Source organism: Oncorhynchus kisutch, linkage group LG22, assembly GCF_002021735.2.
Source record: "Oncorhynchus kisutch isolate 150728-3 linkage group LG22, Okis_V2, whole genome shotgun sequence".
Taxonomy (NCBI): domain Eukaryota; kingdom Metazoa; phylum Chordata; class Actinopteri; order Salmoniformes; family Salmonidae; genus Oncorhynchus; species Oncorhynchus kisutch.
Window position 1 is genome coordinate 40,841,674 of NC_034195.2, and position 17,587 is coordinate 40,859,260.

Genomic DNA, 17,587 nt, shown 5'->3' on the forward strand with positions numbered 1-17,587 from the left:
TTCCTAACTTCCCTGAAAAGTTGCATATCACGGGGGCTATTCGATGCTAATGCAGAATGCCACATGATGTTTTTGTGCTGGTCAAGGGCAGACAGGTCTGGAGTAAACCAAGGGCTATATCTGTTACTGGTAAAAAAAAAAATATGGAGCATGCTTATTTAAGATGGTGAAGAAGGCACTTTTAAAGAATAACCAGGCATCTACTGATGGGATGAGGTCAATGTCATTTCAGGATACCCCGGCCAGGTCGATTAGAAAGGCCTGTTCGCTGAAGTGTTTTACGGAGCGTTTGACAGTGATGAGGGGTGTTCGTTTGACCGCAGACCCATTATGGATGCAGGCAATGAGGCAGTGATCGCTGAGATCTTGGTTGAAAACAGCAGAGATGTATTTGGAGGGCGAGTTAGTTAGGATGTGTTTACGGATTTGGGGTTGTACCTGGTAGATTCAAAGATAATTTGTGTGAGATTGAGGGTTTCAAGCTTAGATTGTAGGATGGCCGGGGTGTTAAGCATGTCCCAGTTTAGGTCACCTAGCAGCATGAGCCCAGAAGATAGATGGGGGCAATCAATTCACATACGGTGTCCAGGGCATAGCTGGGGGCAGAGGGTGGTCTATAGCAAGCGGCAATGGTGAGAGACTTTTTACGGAAAGGTGCATTTTTAGAAGTAGAAGCTCAAATTGTTTTGGTACAGACCTGGATAGTAAGATATAACTCTGCAGGATATATCTGCAGTAGATTGCAACACCGCCCCCTTTGGCAGTTCTATCTTGGTGGAAAATGTTATATTTAGGGATGGAAATTTCTGGATTTTTGGTGGTTTTCCTAAGCCAGGATTCAGACACGGCTAGGACATCCGGGTTGGCGGAATGTGCTAAAGCAGTGAATAAAGCAAACTTAGGGAGTAGGCTTCTGATGTTAACATGCATGAAACCAAGGCTTTTACGGTTACAGAAGTCAACAAATGAGAGCACCTGGGGAGTAGGAGTGGAGCTAGGCACTGCAGGTCCTGGATTAACCTCTACACCACTAGAGGAACAGAGGAGAAGTAGGATAAGGGTACGGCTAAATGGCCGTCTAGCACGTTCGGAACAGAGAGTAAAGGGAGCAGGTTTCTGGGCACGATAGCATAAATTCAAGGCATAATGTACAGACAAAGGTATGGTAGGAAGAGAATACATTGGAGGCAAAACTAGGCATTGAGTAGTGATGAGATAGATTTAGTCTCTAGAGACTTTTAAACCAGGTGATGTCATCACATATGTGGGAGGTGGAACACCATGGTTGGTTAAGGCATATTGAGCAGTGAAAATAAGAGAGTGAAATAAGACCATAATCACTAACCAAGACAGTAATGGACAAGGCAAATTGATATTAGGGAGAGGCATGCGTAGCCAAGTGATCGTATGGGTCCAGTGAGTGATTAGGCTGGCTGGGGACACGGCGATTCAGACAGTTAGCAGGCAAGGCTAGCAAGCTAGCAGTTAGCAGGCCGGGGCTAGCAAACTAGCATAATGGCCTTAAATGGACGTCGCGATGGGGGAAAATCTGTTTATGCCTCCTTGTGAGGTGACGTCGATAGACCAGTCATGGAATTAGCAGGGTTCCAAGTAGCAGAGGGGTCCAAGTCCAATTAGCAAAATGGGTATAGTAGTCCAAGAAACTGGCCGATGGATCAGCTAACAGTCCAATATGCTCTAGATAGCTAGCAGGCCGCTGTTAGCAGCAGGGGATGTCGCGCCTGAGGGGCCTGTTGGGATCCTTGGGCAGATTATGTCGGTATTCCAGTCGTGAAGGATCTTCGGGGTTCTGTACCCCGTACCGGCAGTAGAAGGGGTCCGGATATTGTAGCAGAGGAGTGGGCTTCAGGAGTAGCCCAGGAGCCCTAGCTGGGAGATGGGTCTAGCATGGGCTAGCTCCAGGCTAGTTGGTGCTAGCTCCGGGACGAAAACGTTAGCCAGGAGTAGTCAACCCGGGCTAGCTGTGATGTTCCAGATGAAAAGGTTCAGAGTTTGCGATAGGAATCCGGGGATATGGAGAGAAAAATAGGTCCGGTATGCTCTGGTTTGAAACGTGTTGAAAGAACTGGCGAGAGATTTCTGAGCTAAAGGTTAGCTGATGACCGCTAGCAGTGGTTAGCTGACTGATAGCTGATAGCTGGTAGCTAGTTAGCTAGCATCAGTTGAGGTATTCCAGTTTGGAGGTAAATAGAAATAGTTTAGGAAAAAAACAGATCCACAACACATTAGGTGAGGCGGGTTGCAGCAGAGTATTTTAAAGTTGAGGTTTAGGAAAAATATTAAAAAGAATGCGAAGAAAAATATATAAAAAGATATATACATGGGACAAGACAAGACAAAGACAAATACGTCTGACTGCTACGCCATCTTGGATTCGAAAATGTGTAGCAGAAAAGCTGTAAAAAAATAATATATATCTTCCGAAGAGGAGGTGAAGGGGTTCATTTAAAACATTTTTAATTTATTTTGCATATCTGAAGAAGTGCAAGCTATTGATAATCGCTCCCTGTTCACAGGCACTTTCCCCACTGCACTAAAAACTGTTATGGTGAGACCGCTTCTGATGAAAAGTAATCTAGAGTTTTCAGACAATCATTCCATTTTTAAGCAAAATTCTGTAGAATGCGGTGTTCAAACAGCTAAATCTTTTTTTTAATGTAAACTGTATTTTAGAAAAATTCCAATCTGTTTTTTTGTGCCCAGCACAGAGACAGCCTTAGTTAAAGCGTTAAATTATCTTAGATGCGCAACAGCTCTCTGTTCGGTCGAGAGCTTTTTGTCACTCTTGGTGAACATAACTCAGAGAAAATACATATCACATGTGGCGTTCTACAAGGTTCGATTTTGGGTCCTGTACCGTTCAGTTTATACTGTATATGTTACCCCTTGGCAGCGTTATCAGACAGCACAGCATTGATTTTTACTGCTACGCAGATGATACACAACTTTACATTTCAGTGTCATTAGAGGATTTTAGCTCCACAGATCAATTATTAGACTGTATTAGTGATTTAAATAATTGGATGGCTCACAACTACCTCCAGCTAAACCAAGACAAGACCAAGGTACTTATTGTTGGAGCCAAAGCACAGAGAGAATCTAGCCGCACATTTTAATTCATGGGCAATAAGACAAAACACCAGGTAAGAAACATAGGTGTTATTTTAGATTCTGAAGTCAATTTAAAATCTCACATTAGGAATGTGACCAAAATACCTTTTTACCACCTGAGGAACATTGCCAGGGTGTAGACATTTCTCTCTCAGGCTGATGCAGAGAGACTCAACCATGCTTTTATTACAAGCAGGCTTGACTACAGTAATGCTCTCCTGTCTGGTCTACCCATAAAGACATTGGTCAACTGTAAACATACAGAATGCTGCAGCACGCGTACTGACCAAGACCAGACGGAGAGCACAGATTACACAGGTTTCATGGTCTCTGCACTGGCTGCTTGTGAGTTTTAGAATTCATTTTAAGATTCTTCCATTGGTTTTTAAATTGATCCACGATTGTGCACCCCAATACATGTCAGACATGCTTTTAAGTTATGTACTCTGTAGGTCCCTCAGGTCCTCTGGCACTGGCCTTTTAACTATCCCAAAGCCTAGGACTAAGAGGCATGGAGGCAGTCTTTAGTTATTATGCCCCCAGCCTCTGGAATAGCCTGCCAGAGAACCTGAGGGTGGCCGAAACTGTGGACATATTTAAAAGAGATCTTAAAACACATATTTTAACTTTTCCTTACGGTGCTTTTTATTTGTTCAGTTTGTGTCATTCTTTAGTTTTTTTTATCTTATGTTTGTTGTGTAGTAAATATTTTTGCTTTTATGAGTTTTTTCCTGTAAAGCACATTACGCTGCATTCCATCTCTGAAATTAGCTATATAAATACAACTTGATTTGATTCCCACCACAATCTCTGAGAAGGACAGATCTTGCTTTTACAACTGAATGCCTTCAACTGAAACATCTCTTTGGCATTTAACCCAACCCCTATGAATCAGAGAGGTGCGGGGGACTACCTTAATCGACATGCACATCTTCAGCGCCCGAGGAACAGTGGGTTAACTGCCTTGCTCAGGGGCAGAACGACTGATTTTTACCTTGTCAGCTCGGGGATTCGATCAAGCAACCTTTCGGTTACTAGCCCAACGTTCTAACCGCTAGTTAGTTATCTATCTGAAGTCACAGCTTGACAGGTTTGGGTTATGGCTCTATGTTTAAGATGTATGTTTAACTAACCAATTAGCCTCCTGAAAGCTTGTGGAACTGTCTCAATACAGCTGTACTGTAAGTTCAAGGGACATTCTGCTATTGCAGAATATTCTAGTGTCCAGTTCAAATCTGTGAGCTCTTCCCTCTGTCAGTCTACCTGTATCTTAGCTCCCTGTCCAAGGTGCACTGGGATGAGTCAGCATTATCTACCCCTTCTTCTCTCATTCTCTCCTTACACTCATTGAATGGGGGATTTCCGCTGTGAGAACCAATGTTTGATGGGAGCCCCCCTAACAATTCAAGATACACACCAAAACCCGCACTCAAATGTATGCACGCAAGCACAGCTGAGTGAGCACAACTGCTTGGGCTAGGGTTAACAGTAGTATGCATGTGAGGCACATCTTTGCTCAGAGAGAGAGAGAGAGAGAGAGAGAGAGAGAGAGAGAGAAAGAGAGAGATGGTTGAAGCTGCATTGATCCAGGGGCGGCAGCTGTTATGGTGGGGGGCAGAGGGACTGAGGGGGTGGTGGTGGTGGTGCTGGAGGCTGAGACGGAATGAGGGGGAGACCGCAGCTGAGCGACGTGCACAACGAGCTGCTCTTCCTCCTCCAGCCCAGGGCCAGTCTGTCTGGATCTAGTGCAGCCAGCAGCGCTGCAGAGGAGCAGATGTTTCCTTTATTTAGCAACCGAGCTACAGACAAACTGGGGGCTAACAGCTACTCACTGCACAGAGGGGCCTTTGCTGTGGTAGCCCTAAACAACAGAAAGTACTCTGACTGGAGCACTGGATCCCAGAGACATGAGTGAGATAACCAGAGAAAGATAGTCAGTGAGGGAGACAGTCAGGCACAGTGGACTGGGCACTCAGTAATGCCATTGGCAGTATAAGACAAACTTCATATATTGCTAGTAAACATTAAGCATGGATTCAGATCACTCACACACAAATATCTCAAATCAGACAAAACGTAAATCGTTCCATGTTGTCACTGCCTATTAGATGAACTTGAAACAGAAAACAGACATCTGTACCCTCTCTGGTCAACGGGGGGGGGGGGGGGGGGGGTTCCAGCACCCTGAGCTCCTATGGGACTCCCAATCACAGCCGGTTGTGATACAGTCTGGATCTGAACCAGGGACTGTAGTGACACCTCAAGCACTGAGATGCAGTGCCTTGGACCGCTGCACCACTTGGGAGCACTGGTATAGTTACGAGAATTAGATACCAGTGGGTCGATTGATTGTGTTGAAATATTGTTGTTGATCCATTTACAGTTCATAATACAACATTTTGCAAACAGCCCCCACCACCTCACAGAGAAGTACATAGACATGTGAAATAGATATCTACTAACAGTGACACCTGATGCACAGTGACTTTGAGACTCGAAATTGAACTCAGGTGCATCCTGTTTCCATTGATAGTCCTTGAGATGTTTCTACAACTTGATTGGAGTCCACCTGTGGTAAATTCAATTGTTTGGATATGATGTGGACTGGCACACAGTTGACAGCGCATGTCAGATCGAAAAAGAAGACATGAGATTGAAGAAATTGTCCGTAGAGCTCCGAGACAGGATTTTGTCGAGGCATAGATCTGGGGAAGGGTACCAAAAACATTCTGCAGCATTGAAGGTCCCCAAGAACACAGTGGCCTCCATCATTCTTAAATGGAAGAAGTTTGGAACCACCACGACCTCCTAGAGCTGGCAGCCTGGCCAAACTGAGCAATCAGGGGAGAAGGGCCTTGGTCAGGGAGGTGACCAAGAACCTGATGGTCACTCTGACAGAGCTCTAGAGTTTCTCTGTGGAGATGGGAGAACCTTCCAGAAGGACAACCATCTCTGCAGCACTCCACCAATCAGGCCTTTATGGTAGAATGGCCCGATGGAAGCCACTCCTCAGGACAAGGCATGACAGCCTGCTTGGAGTTTGCCAAAAGGCACCTAAAGACTCTCAGACTGGTCTGATGAAACCAAGATTGAACTCTTTGGCCTGAGTGCCAAGCGTCACATCTGGAGGAAACCTGGCACCATCCCTACAGTGAAGCATGGTGGTGGCAGCATCATGCTGTGGGGATGTTTTTCAGCGACTGGGACAGGTCAGGATCGAGGCAAAGATGAATGGAGAAAATTACAGAGAGATCCTTGATGAAAACCTACTCTGGAGCACGCAGGACCTCAGACTGGGGTGAAGGTGCAACCTTCCAACAGGACAATGACCCAAAGCACACACCCAAGACACTGCAAGAGTGGCTTCGGGACAAGTCTCTGAATGTCCTTGAGTGGCCAAGCCAGAGCCCGGGCTTGAATCTGATCGAACATCTCTGAAGAGTCCTGAAAATAGCTGTGCTGCAACGCTCCCCATCCAACCTGACAAAGCTTGAGAGGATCTGCAGAGAAAAATGGGAAAACCTCCCCGGGTACAGGTGTGCCAAGCTTGCAGCATCATACCCAAGCAGGCTCGAGGCTATAATCACTGCTAAAGATGCTTCAACAAAGTACTGAGTAAAGGGTCTGAATACTTATGCAAATGTGATATTTCCAGGTTAATTAGCAAACATTTCTAAAAGCCTAGTTCTGCTTTGTCATTATGGGGTATTGTGTGTAGATTGATGAGAAAAAACTAAAATGTAATACATTTTAGAAGAAGTCTGTAACCTAGCAAAATGTGAAAAATGTGAAGGGGTCTGAATAGTTTCCGAATGCATTGTATACATTTTTCTACAAAAGAAATTCTCAAAAACTTCAGAATAAGCAAATGCTTTGATTTCTTGACAAACAGAAGGAAAAGCGGTCTTAGAAAACATTTACCAGAAAAAATCTTAAAGGCATTACAAATACATCAAAACACAATAATGTTGAACTAAAGACCCCCGCCAACTAATATCAACACTTATATTTAGTTTTGCTAGGAAAAACATTAGCACCATTAGATGCAGGAACTCAACTTACCCAGTTGCGACTCACTTTTTGGAAGCGAACCACTCAATTTCAACTCTACGTTATATCGGCATCGAACACGTTACCCTCCCTAGGAGAGGTGAACTCGACAATTTATTGTTAAAATGAGAGGCTGCCTGGATCTTTCATTTAAAGACCCTTTTTCCCTTCGGTCTCAACGTAGACTTTGATTTGAAGCCATTCTTGTGATGATTGTGATTTTGCTGTTCATAGTAAATGTTTGTAGGCCTATGTAGCCAAATTGTATCTTTGATCGTACGCTATCATTCATGTTTTTTGTATGTTCTTTTTATATCTAAGAATTAACCATTGATTTCAGGCCACACCCGGCCATGATTACAGACCCCTGTGTGAGTTCTTTGACACTATATAAACTAGTGACCCACAGTGTTTGTCATTATACCCTGATGAAGACAGCTTGTCTATCGAAATGTTGGATATTAGGTTATTCAATTAGGTTATTCAATTATTTATTTTTCAAGGAAAAACATTTCTGTCTGCTGTAAGTTTTCAAGAAACATTGCCTTGTGGATTGAAATTCGGTTACCAAAAACCCATATATCTTTAAGATATTTTCTAATTTCTCTACCTCATGAGGAGGGAGGATAATGAACGTTCACAGAAGTAACAAGTAAAGGTTAACCTCTTGAAACTAGGGGGCACTATTTTCATTTTTTTTTAAAATAACGTTCCCAAAGTAAACGGGCTATTTCTCAGGACCATATGCTAGAATATGCATATAATTGACAGCTTAGGATAGAAAACACTCTAAAGTTTCCAAAACTGTAAAAAATATTGTCTGTGAGTATAACAGAACTGATATTGCAGGCGAAAGCCTGAGAAAAATCCAATCAGGAAGTGACCCTTATTTTGAACCCCCTGTCTTTCTATGCATCCCTATTGCCCATTGAAAGGGATATCAACCAGATTCCTTTTCTATGGCTTCCCTAGTGTGTCTACAGCCACTAGACATAGTTTCAGGCTTTTATTTTGAAAAATGAGCGTGAACGACAGCATTGCGTCAGTGGTCAGGTTGTGGCTCTCAGAGTGATTTGTGCGTAATAGACAAAGGTGGCCATTGTTCCTCTCGCTCCTACTGAAAAGCCAATTGTCCCAGTTGATATATTATCAAATAGATATTTGAAAAGCACCTTGAGGATTGATTATAAAAAACGTTTGCCATGTTTCTGTCAATATTATGGATCTAATTTGGAGTTTTTTTCTGCGTTGTCGTGACCGCAATTTCCGGTGGATTTCTCAACAAACCGTGGACAAGAAACGGCGGTATTTCAGCTATAAAAATTTTCTTTATGGAACAAAAGGAACATTTGCTGTCTAACTGGGAGTCTCATGAGTGAAAACATCCGAAGCTCATCAAAGGTAAACGATTTAATTTGATTGCTAGCAGCTTCCTGCTGCTAGCTGGACATAATGCTATGCTAGGCTATCGATAAACTTACACAAACGCTTGTCTTGCTTTGGCTTTAAAGCATAATTTCAAAATCTGAGATGACAGGGTGATTAACAAAAGGCTAAGCTGTGTTTCACGATTTCATGAATATGAATATTTTCTAGTAATATTTTCTGACCTTGCGCTATGCTAATTAGTATAGTTGATGACAATTCTCGCGGATCCGGGATGGGTAGTTCTAAGTTTAACCTATAACTGAGTTATAGTGTTCTTACTGATATACATTTTGTTAATTCATTATTAAGTGACTAAAACTTCAAATTCTGATACCAAATCAGTAACAGACTTCTGAAAAATCTGTTACGAAATTTCTGCAATTGAGTTGGCTAGTAGTAGTAGTCACAAATCACTGCTGGGTCACTTGCTACTGTCCTGCCTTCCACTGGCATACTTTTATGTTCAGCTTTTTCTCTTTCTGTCATCTGGTGGTCAAAGCAAGAGTGTGAAATTCTGGACAACCCCTCCCTCTCTAACTCCAATTAATGCCAACTCTCTGGGCTGTTATCCATGAGCCCCCTCTCTTTCCATTTACTGTAACCATTATCCTCACCCACTGAGCAATGACTGAAACCGTTAGATGGACGTTGAAAAGTAGGTGCAATTCCGTTCTGTTTATGTGGAATTGCCACTATCCTATATCATTTACACATCTTGTATAATAGAACAGTCTATTGTTTCAGGATATTCTATTTCTCAAATGCTAATCAAATCACCAGAGGGAATCTGCAGGGACAGGGAATGTCTTCTATTCCTTCCTTACAGTACAACACATGCAAATCTACAGCAATCTGTTTTAAAAAGCTCAAGCTCTTGCTGTGGTAAAATTTCTTCATTGAAAACAAAGAGGGGAATTCAGTAGCCTTCCCATGTGAAAACAGCAGCTCACATGTACAAAGTAAACCATGGTAGCTAAAGTCTTACCTGAGATGAGCCATGCCCAGCCAAGACCATTCCTGAAACGCTCAGATGCTCCTAGAACAACAAAAACAAAGACACAATTAAATAAACTGAGTGATTGATAGCCATCTTATCAACTCAAAGAAAGTACTGCTCAAACTTAGTTTACTGTTCTCAAGATGATGATGATGACGATTGCATGGAAAGTACTATTCCTCTTCAATAAAATGTACCTTTCTAACTGGAATTCCCCTGACAGTAGTTTCCTGACAATTCTGATATGAGATAAAAACAAATGCAACTTCAATTGAACAGTCACTTATCCTACAGACTTGTAAATTCCCTCTGTGGGTGACTGGGAGCCCATTGCTTCATGTGTTCACAAAATCACACAATCTCGATCTGAAGAATAATAATTTGATCATGTGTTACTGTGATATGGCTGAAATCTCAAATCTAACCCATCTGGTTTACAGTTTTTAAATGACCCATCAACTTATGCAAGAATGGGGGGGTAATAACAAGGTGGCAGATAGTCTACCGGTTACGTTGGGCCAGTAATGGAAAGGTCGCTGGTTCAAATCACCGAGCTGATGTGCCCTTGAGCAAGGCATATAAACCTAATTGCTCCTGTAAGTCGCTGTGGGTAAGGTCTGCTAAATGACAAAAAATGTAAAAATGTAAGCAACAAAATGGACTGAAACTACCTGAACTTATAAGAAATGCTTATTTTCATTTTACATTAGTGCCCTATATGATCCTGATTCAGAACAACAAGCCATCACTCCACACCTTCAGTTGAAATCATACTAAATCTCATGACGTAACAGGTAATAAAGAAGCAAAGGATACAATTCAGAGGTTCCTTGAGCTGTTATCACTCACAATTATAAGGATGAGAGGGGTGATTATTCCACAAAAGCATGTGTCAGTTAGAGTTAAGTCTTCTATCAAGACTTCCCCAGAGAGATCAGTTTATCTGGGCCAGCGAGGCCTCAGGCCCTCCAACCAAAACAAGTCTGAGAGCTAACGTTACTTCCTAAAGTTAATGCCCCCAATCCATCGCAGGACGAGGGGGAAGAGGGAAGGAGGAGGAGGAGCAGCTTCATTTAACAGTAAGACAAGGTTCAATTCACCTGGAAGGAATGCAAGTGGGAGAGGATTTCTTACGGAAGGAGGGAAGAAGGGAAGCGAGGGAGGGAGGGGCGCTGTATCATGAAAGCCAGTGAGATGTGAAGTTGTCAAAACACACATTTATTTTCAAACAAAGTAAAAGTAGTGTGAATACAAAGCACTTCAATGTGCAACTGTCACAAGTAGATCCCACAACTTCAGAAGTCAGGAAATGGGATAAGATAAATGTTGAAGGGGACATCTAGGATTTAAGTCCCTCCATTGTCCCAAATCTCTTTTGAAAACTTCTTCTATTATTTAGAAATGTCTTTGAACTCTGAGCCCTTGGCAAAGCAGCCCATTGTTTATCATGCACCTGTCTGTCTTCCCCATTTCTGTTAAGCCGTGACTGTAAGGATTCTCTTGATAGGCAAATTTGCAAATAACAAATAGAAAAAAATCATTATTAAAATCAATGGAGTACGCATATTATCTGATCCATTATTTATTCTGCATTATGGCAATACAAGCCTAAGTTGTTAAATTAAATCATATAGGTTTCAAGACATTCATCATGCCCATAGATATTAAAAACAAAAATGATGTATTATGTGAGAAGTAGGCATTGGTTTGAAGCCGAAAAAGAAAGGAAATAGACATGAGCACCACAATGCCTATTCACCCATGCTCTACTAAGGTTTTGCAGCACACAGTTCTGACCTACTACAGTAGCTATGTTGGTCTATTGTACTTCAAACAATATCGTTTGCAGGTTGCTTAGAATTCAAACCTTTAGGTGCTCCCATAATAATGTGATTTGTACCGCATGAAGATGAAGTATTGTATTCTTGTCATGACTTCCGCCCAAGTCGGCCCCTCTCCTTGTTTGAGCGGTGTTCGGCGGTCGACGTCACCGATCTTCTAGCCGTCACTGATCCATTTTTCATTTTCCATTGGTTTTGTCTTGTCTCCCATCACACCTGGTTCCAATCCCATCAATTACATGTTGTGTATTTAACCCTCTGTTTCCCCTCATGTCCTTGTCGGTGATTGTATGTTTGTGCAAGTTATGTGCTGGTGCGCGACGGGTTTTGTACCCACTTTGATTATTTTACATATTTTGTTTTTTGGAGTTTTGTTAACTTTTATTAAACGACTCCGTTTATACGAAGTTCGTTCTCCTGCGCCTGACTTCCCTGCCACCAACACGCACCCATTACAGAATCACCGACCCTTCTATGGAGTCAGCAGGAGAAGGTACCCTGGCCATAGAGGTGGAAGAGCGCGTCCAGGAGCATGCAGTAATACTTTATCATCTTGGTGCCGCCATGGACCGCATTGTCCAGACAATGGACTGCTGGGAGATGACAGGGTGTTCTTCCAGCGCCTCCACCAGCACAACCAGGGTCTCCCCTGAGCGCCCCTTTCCCACCTGAACCCAGTGGGATCCATCTCTCCTTGCCACAGGAGTACGACGGGAGTGCTGCCAACTGCCAGGGGTTTCTCCTTCAATTAAACCTCTATCTGGCCACGGTCCACCCAGCTCCATCGGACCGTGAGAGGGTTTACACCCTCGTCTCGTGTCTCACCGGGAAAGCCCTGGAGTGGGCCAACACCGTATGGAGAGAGGGAGATGCGGCGTTGGACCAGTTTGAGGAGTTCACCTGCAATTTCCGGGCATTGACTATTTGAAGGTTGTATAACTCAGCCATGACAGGAGGTTGGTGGCACCTTTATTGGGAAGAATGGGCTTGTGTTAATGACCGGAGCGGAATCAGTGGAATTGTATCAAATACATCAAACATGGTTTCCAGGTATTTGATGCCATTCCATTTGCTCCGTTCTTACCTTTATTATGAGCCGTTGTCCCCTCAGCAGCCTCCTGTGTCAGCCATAGATACTAAACAAAGATATCCCCATGTACACTGGAGCCACATCTTTATTGTGCCTTTTACAGCTTGTTTCTAGCCTGAAGCGTTGCAGAGTTATGCATCCTATACATTTGTATAATCCGGGATTGGGGGGGTCATTAGCCCCCTCCCCCCACCCCTAGTGCCGTGCCAGTGGAATAGCCGTGCACAGCAGTTGTTGACAAATATCCAACAGATAGGTTAGTCCAGCATCCAGATTGGAGATGTAAAATACAGTCAAGATGGTCAAATGGCAGAGTTGTTAGTTTGGCACTGTTGATTAGCACACATTTCGATTAAAATGTCAAGAAAACAGAAGGAGGATTGGTCGAAATGTTTACAATTATTAGTCAAAAACACTTGATTGAATTTCAATCCATGAATGTCTCGTATGCTGTGTGATGGCATGAACGAATGAATGATTGATTGACTGATGTAGTAGCCTATATATTGGAATATAGGCCTAAATAAATTACGGTATTAAGACTAAACAGGACGCACTCTTAGGCCTACAGCTCGATGGTGGTTATACAAAGACTACTAATGATAACGACATTACTTATTATCATAATGATCATAAAAATAATTGTAATAATAACAATAAGAAGGAGATCAAGAAAAAGGAGGGTATAGGAGCGAGAGCTGCGGACATATTGTGTGAGACAAACAGGTGCTATTAAATCAAATCAAATCAAAGTTAATTTGTCACGTACGCCGAATTCAACAGGTGTAGACCTTACAGTGAAATGCTTACTTATAGGCTCTAAAGAATAGACAATAGTGCGGAGAAAAAAAGTATGTGTGTGTGTGTGTGTGTGTGTGTAGGTAAGTAAAGAAATAAAACAACAGTAAAAAGACATTTGAAAATAAGAGTAGCAAGGCTATATACAGACACCGGTTAGTCAGGCTTATTGAGGTAGTATGTACATGTGGGTATGGTTAAAGTGACTATGCATATATGATGAACAGAGAGTAGCAGTAGCGTAAAAAGAGGGGTTGGCGGGTGGTGGGACACAATGCAGATAGCCCAGTTAGCCAATGTGCGTGAGCACTGGTTGGTAGGGCCAATTGAGGTAGTATGTACATGAATGTATAGTTAAAGTGACTATGCATATAAGATAAACAGAGAGTAGTAGCAGCAGCGTAAAAGAGGGGTTGGGGGGGCACACAATGCAAATAGTCCGTGTAACCATTTGGTTACCTGTTCAGGGGTCTTATGGCTTGGGGGTAAAAACTGTTGAGAAGCCTTTTTGTCCTAGACTTGGCACTCTGGTACCGCATCCCATGCGGTAGTAGAGAGAACAGTCTATGACTGGGGTCTCTGACAATTGTCAGGGCCTTCCTCGGACACCTTCTGGTGTTAGAGGTCCTGGATGACAGGCAGCTTTGCCCCAGTGATGTACTGGGCCGTATGCACTACCCTTTGAAGTGCCTTGCAGTCGGAGGGACGAGCAATTGCAGTACCAGGCAGTGATGCAACCAATGCTCTCGATGTTGCAGCTGTAGAACCTTTTGAGGATCTCAGGACCCATGCCCTGCTATTAGATTACAATATAAGTTTTCTGCCTGTTTGGGGCTTGCTCTCTCCTCAATTTTCTTAGACAATTAGGATAAGCCCTATTCGCACAGGACTAGTACTACTTGAGAACGTTGGTTATGTAATTATTAAGTTGTGTCCTTCCTGACAGTTCAATGTGGATAACTCTTACTGTAGCTTGGACTATGGAGTAGCTAGCTAGCTAGTGTTGCAAAAGCCCATTGCATGCATTGTACATGTTTGTACAAGCTTGACAATTTGCCCAAAGTTTGGTGTTGGGTTTTGAACTGATGTTGCTAGCTAGCTTGTTATGTTTTGTGCAAAAATGTAGGACTGGCATCCCCAAAGCCAACACCTCCATTGGCCGCTTTTCCTTGCAGTTCTCTGCTGCCAATGACTGGAACGAATTGCAAAAATCACTGAAGCTGGAGACTTAAATCTCCCTCACTAACTTTAAGCATCAGCTGTCAAAGCAGCTTACCGATCAGTGTACACAGCCAATCTGTAAATAGCACACCCAACTACCTATTAATCTTTTTGCTCTTTTGCACCCAAGTATCTCTAGTTGCACATCATCATCTGCACATCTATCACTCCAGTGTTAATGCTAAATTGATTTAGCCTCTATGGCCAATTTATTGCCTTACCTCCCTAATCTTCTCCATTTGCACACACTGTATATAGATTTTTCTATTGTGTTATTGACTGTACGTTTGTTTATGGGTAACTCTGTGTTGTTGTTTTGTCGCACTGCTTTGCTTTATCTTGGCCAGGTCGCAGTTGTAAATGAGAACTTGTTCTCAACTGACCTACCTGGTTAAATAAATAAAGGTGAAATTAAAAAAAGAACAAAACCTAGGTAATCAAAATATATGTTTGCATCTATTGATTAACCTCAGGTTGAATACCACCATATAGCTTTGTTAAAACCACATTCCAGACGGTGTCTATTCCACAAGTTACCACTGGCTAAATCTATGACGTTAAAATGCCTATTTACTCTGTTCCATTTGACTGCGCACTGTCCACTGTCTCATCAGCCCAGTCAGACAATTTATAAACTTGATCTCCAATATAAAAAGCATCTAGACATCTCACATTTCTTTTAGACCAACATTTGTTTCAACTGCAGAGATTTCTATAAACCCTGCTGTCTGTCTCTCCAGCATTTGCAACATTGTTTCAATATTCAAATTCGTTCTCCAGCTGAACCATAGTAATGAACGTGTCGTGAGTAGGGACAAGACAAACAGTTTGACGTTATTGTTGGCTAGCTCCTCTGAACAACAATGTTCTGATGAGAAAGCGCATTTTCTATTCCAGAAGAAATCACGCCTCATTAGCTCATTGTTAGGTTAGGGATGCATCCAAATAATTGTCACTAGAAAATCAAATCAAATCAAATGATATTTGTCACATGCGCCAAATACAACAGTGAAATGCTTACTTACAAGGCCTTAACCAACAACGCAGTTTAAGGAAAATACCAAAAAAAAAGTAGGAGATAAGAATAACAAATAATTAAAGAGCAGCAGTAAATAACAATTGTGAGGCTATATACAGGGGGCACCGTTACAGACTCAATGTGTCAATGTGCGGGGGCACCGGTGTCGAGGTAATTGAGGTAATTATGTATATGTAGGTAGGGTTATTAAAGTGGCTATGTATGGATAATAACAGAAAGTAGTAGCTGTGTGTGTGTGGGGAGGAAATGCAAATAGTCTGGGTAGCCATTTGATTAGCTGTACAGGAGTCTTATGGCTTGGGGGTAGAAGCTGTTTAGAAGCCTCTTGGACCTAGACTTGGTGCTCCGGTCCCGAATGCCTTGCGGTAGCAGAGAGAACAGTCTATGACTAGGGTGGCTGGAGTCTTTGCCAATTTTTAGGGCCTTCCTCTGACACCGCCTGGTATAGAGGTCCTGGATGGCAGGAAGCTTAGCCCCGGTGATGTACTGGGCGGTACGCACTACCCTTTGGAGGCCAAGCAGTTGCCATACTAGGCATTGATGCAAACCGCCAGGATGCTCTCCATGGTGAAGCTGTAAAACCTTTTGAGGATCTGAGGACCCATGCCAAATCTTTAGGTTTTGTCGTGCCCTCTTCACGACTGTCTTGGTGTGCTTGGTCCACGTTAGTTTGTTGGTGATGTGGACACCAAGGAACTTGAAGCTCTTAACCTGCTCCACTACAGCCCCGTCGATGAGAATGCGGGCGTGCTCGGTCCTCCTTTCCTGAAGTCCACAATCATCTCCTTACGTTGAGAGAGAGATTGTTGTCATTGCACCACATGGCCAGGTGTCTGACCTCCTCCCTATAGGCTGTCTCATCGTTGTTCATGATCAGGCCTACTACTGTTGTGTCATCAGCAAACTTAATGATGGTGTTTGAGTCGTGCCTGGCCGTGCAGTCATGAGTGAACAGGCAGTACAGGATGGGACTGAGCACGCACACTTGAGGGGTCCCCATGTTGATGATCAGCGTGGTGGATGTTTTGTTACCTACCCTTACCATCTGGGGACGGCCCGTCAGGAAGTCCAGGATCCAGTTGCATAGGGAGGTGTTTAGTCCCAGCGTCCTTAGCTTAGTGATGAGCTTTGAGGGCACTTGAACACTGAGCTGTAGTCAATGAATAGCATTCTCACATAGGTGTTCCTTTTGTCCAGGTGGGAAAGGGCAGTGTGGAGTGCAATAGAGATTGCATCATCTGTGGATCTGTTGGTGCGGTATGCAAATTGGAGTGGGTCTAGGGTTTCTGGGATAATGGGGTTGATGTGAGCCATGACCAGCCTTTCAAAGCATTTCATGGCTACAGATGTGAATGTTATGGGTTGGTAGTCATTTAGGCAGGTTACCTTAGTGTTCTTGGGCACAGGGACTATGGTGGTCAGCTTGAAACATGTTGGTATTACAGACTCAGACAGGGAGAGGTTGAAAATGTCAGTGAAGACGCTTGCCAGTTGGTCAGCGCATGCTCGCAGTACACATCCTGGTAATCCATCTGGCCCAGCGGCCTTGTGAATATGGACCTGTTTAAAGGTCTTACGCACATCAGCTGTGGAGAGTGTGATCACACAGTCGTCCGGGAACAGCTGATGCTCTCATGCAGCTGATGCTCTCAGTGTTACTTGCCTCAAAGCAAGCATAGAAGTTATTTAGCTCGTCTGGTAGGCTCGTGTCATTAGGCAGCTCTCGGCTGTGTTTCCCTTTGTAGTCTGTAATAGTTTGCAAGCCTTGCCACATCCGACGAGTGTTGGAGCTGGTGTAGTACGATTCGATCTTATTCCTGTATTGACGCTTTGCCTGTTGGATGGCATAGCGGGATTTCTTATAAGCTTCTGGGTTAGAGTCCCGCTCCTTGAAAGCGGCAGCTCTACCCTTTAGCTCAGTGCAAATGTTGCCTGTAAACCATGGCTTCTGGTTGGGGTATGTATGTACAGTCACTGTGGGGACAAAGTCC

The 17,587-nt window shown here is 43.3% G+C and overlaps 1 protein-coding gene across 3 annotated transcripts in view; it reads right to left on the bottom strand.

Moving 5' to 3' along the window:
- Nucleotides 1–17,587, bottom strand: part of LOC109867280 (G1/S-specific cyclin-D2) — a 257,766-nt gene that overhangs the window by 94,881 nt on the left and 145,298 nt on the right. For all 3 annotated transcript variants that reach the window (XM_031801135.1, XM_020456342.2, XM_020456340.2), the window contains exon 2: nt 9,596–9,646. Coding sequence is in view for 1 of the 3 variants with exons in the window: in XM_020456342.2 (XP_020311931.1) it covers nt 9,596–9,625 (30 nt within the window). In the remaining 2 variants the exon portion in view is untranslated. The remainder of the gene's footprint in view (nt 1–9,595; nt 9,647–17,587) is intronic.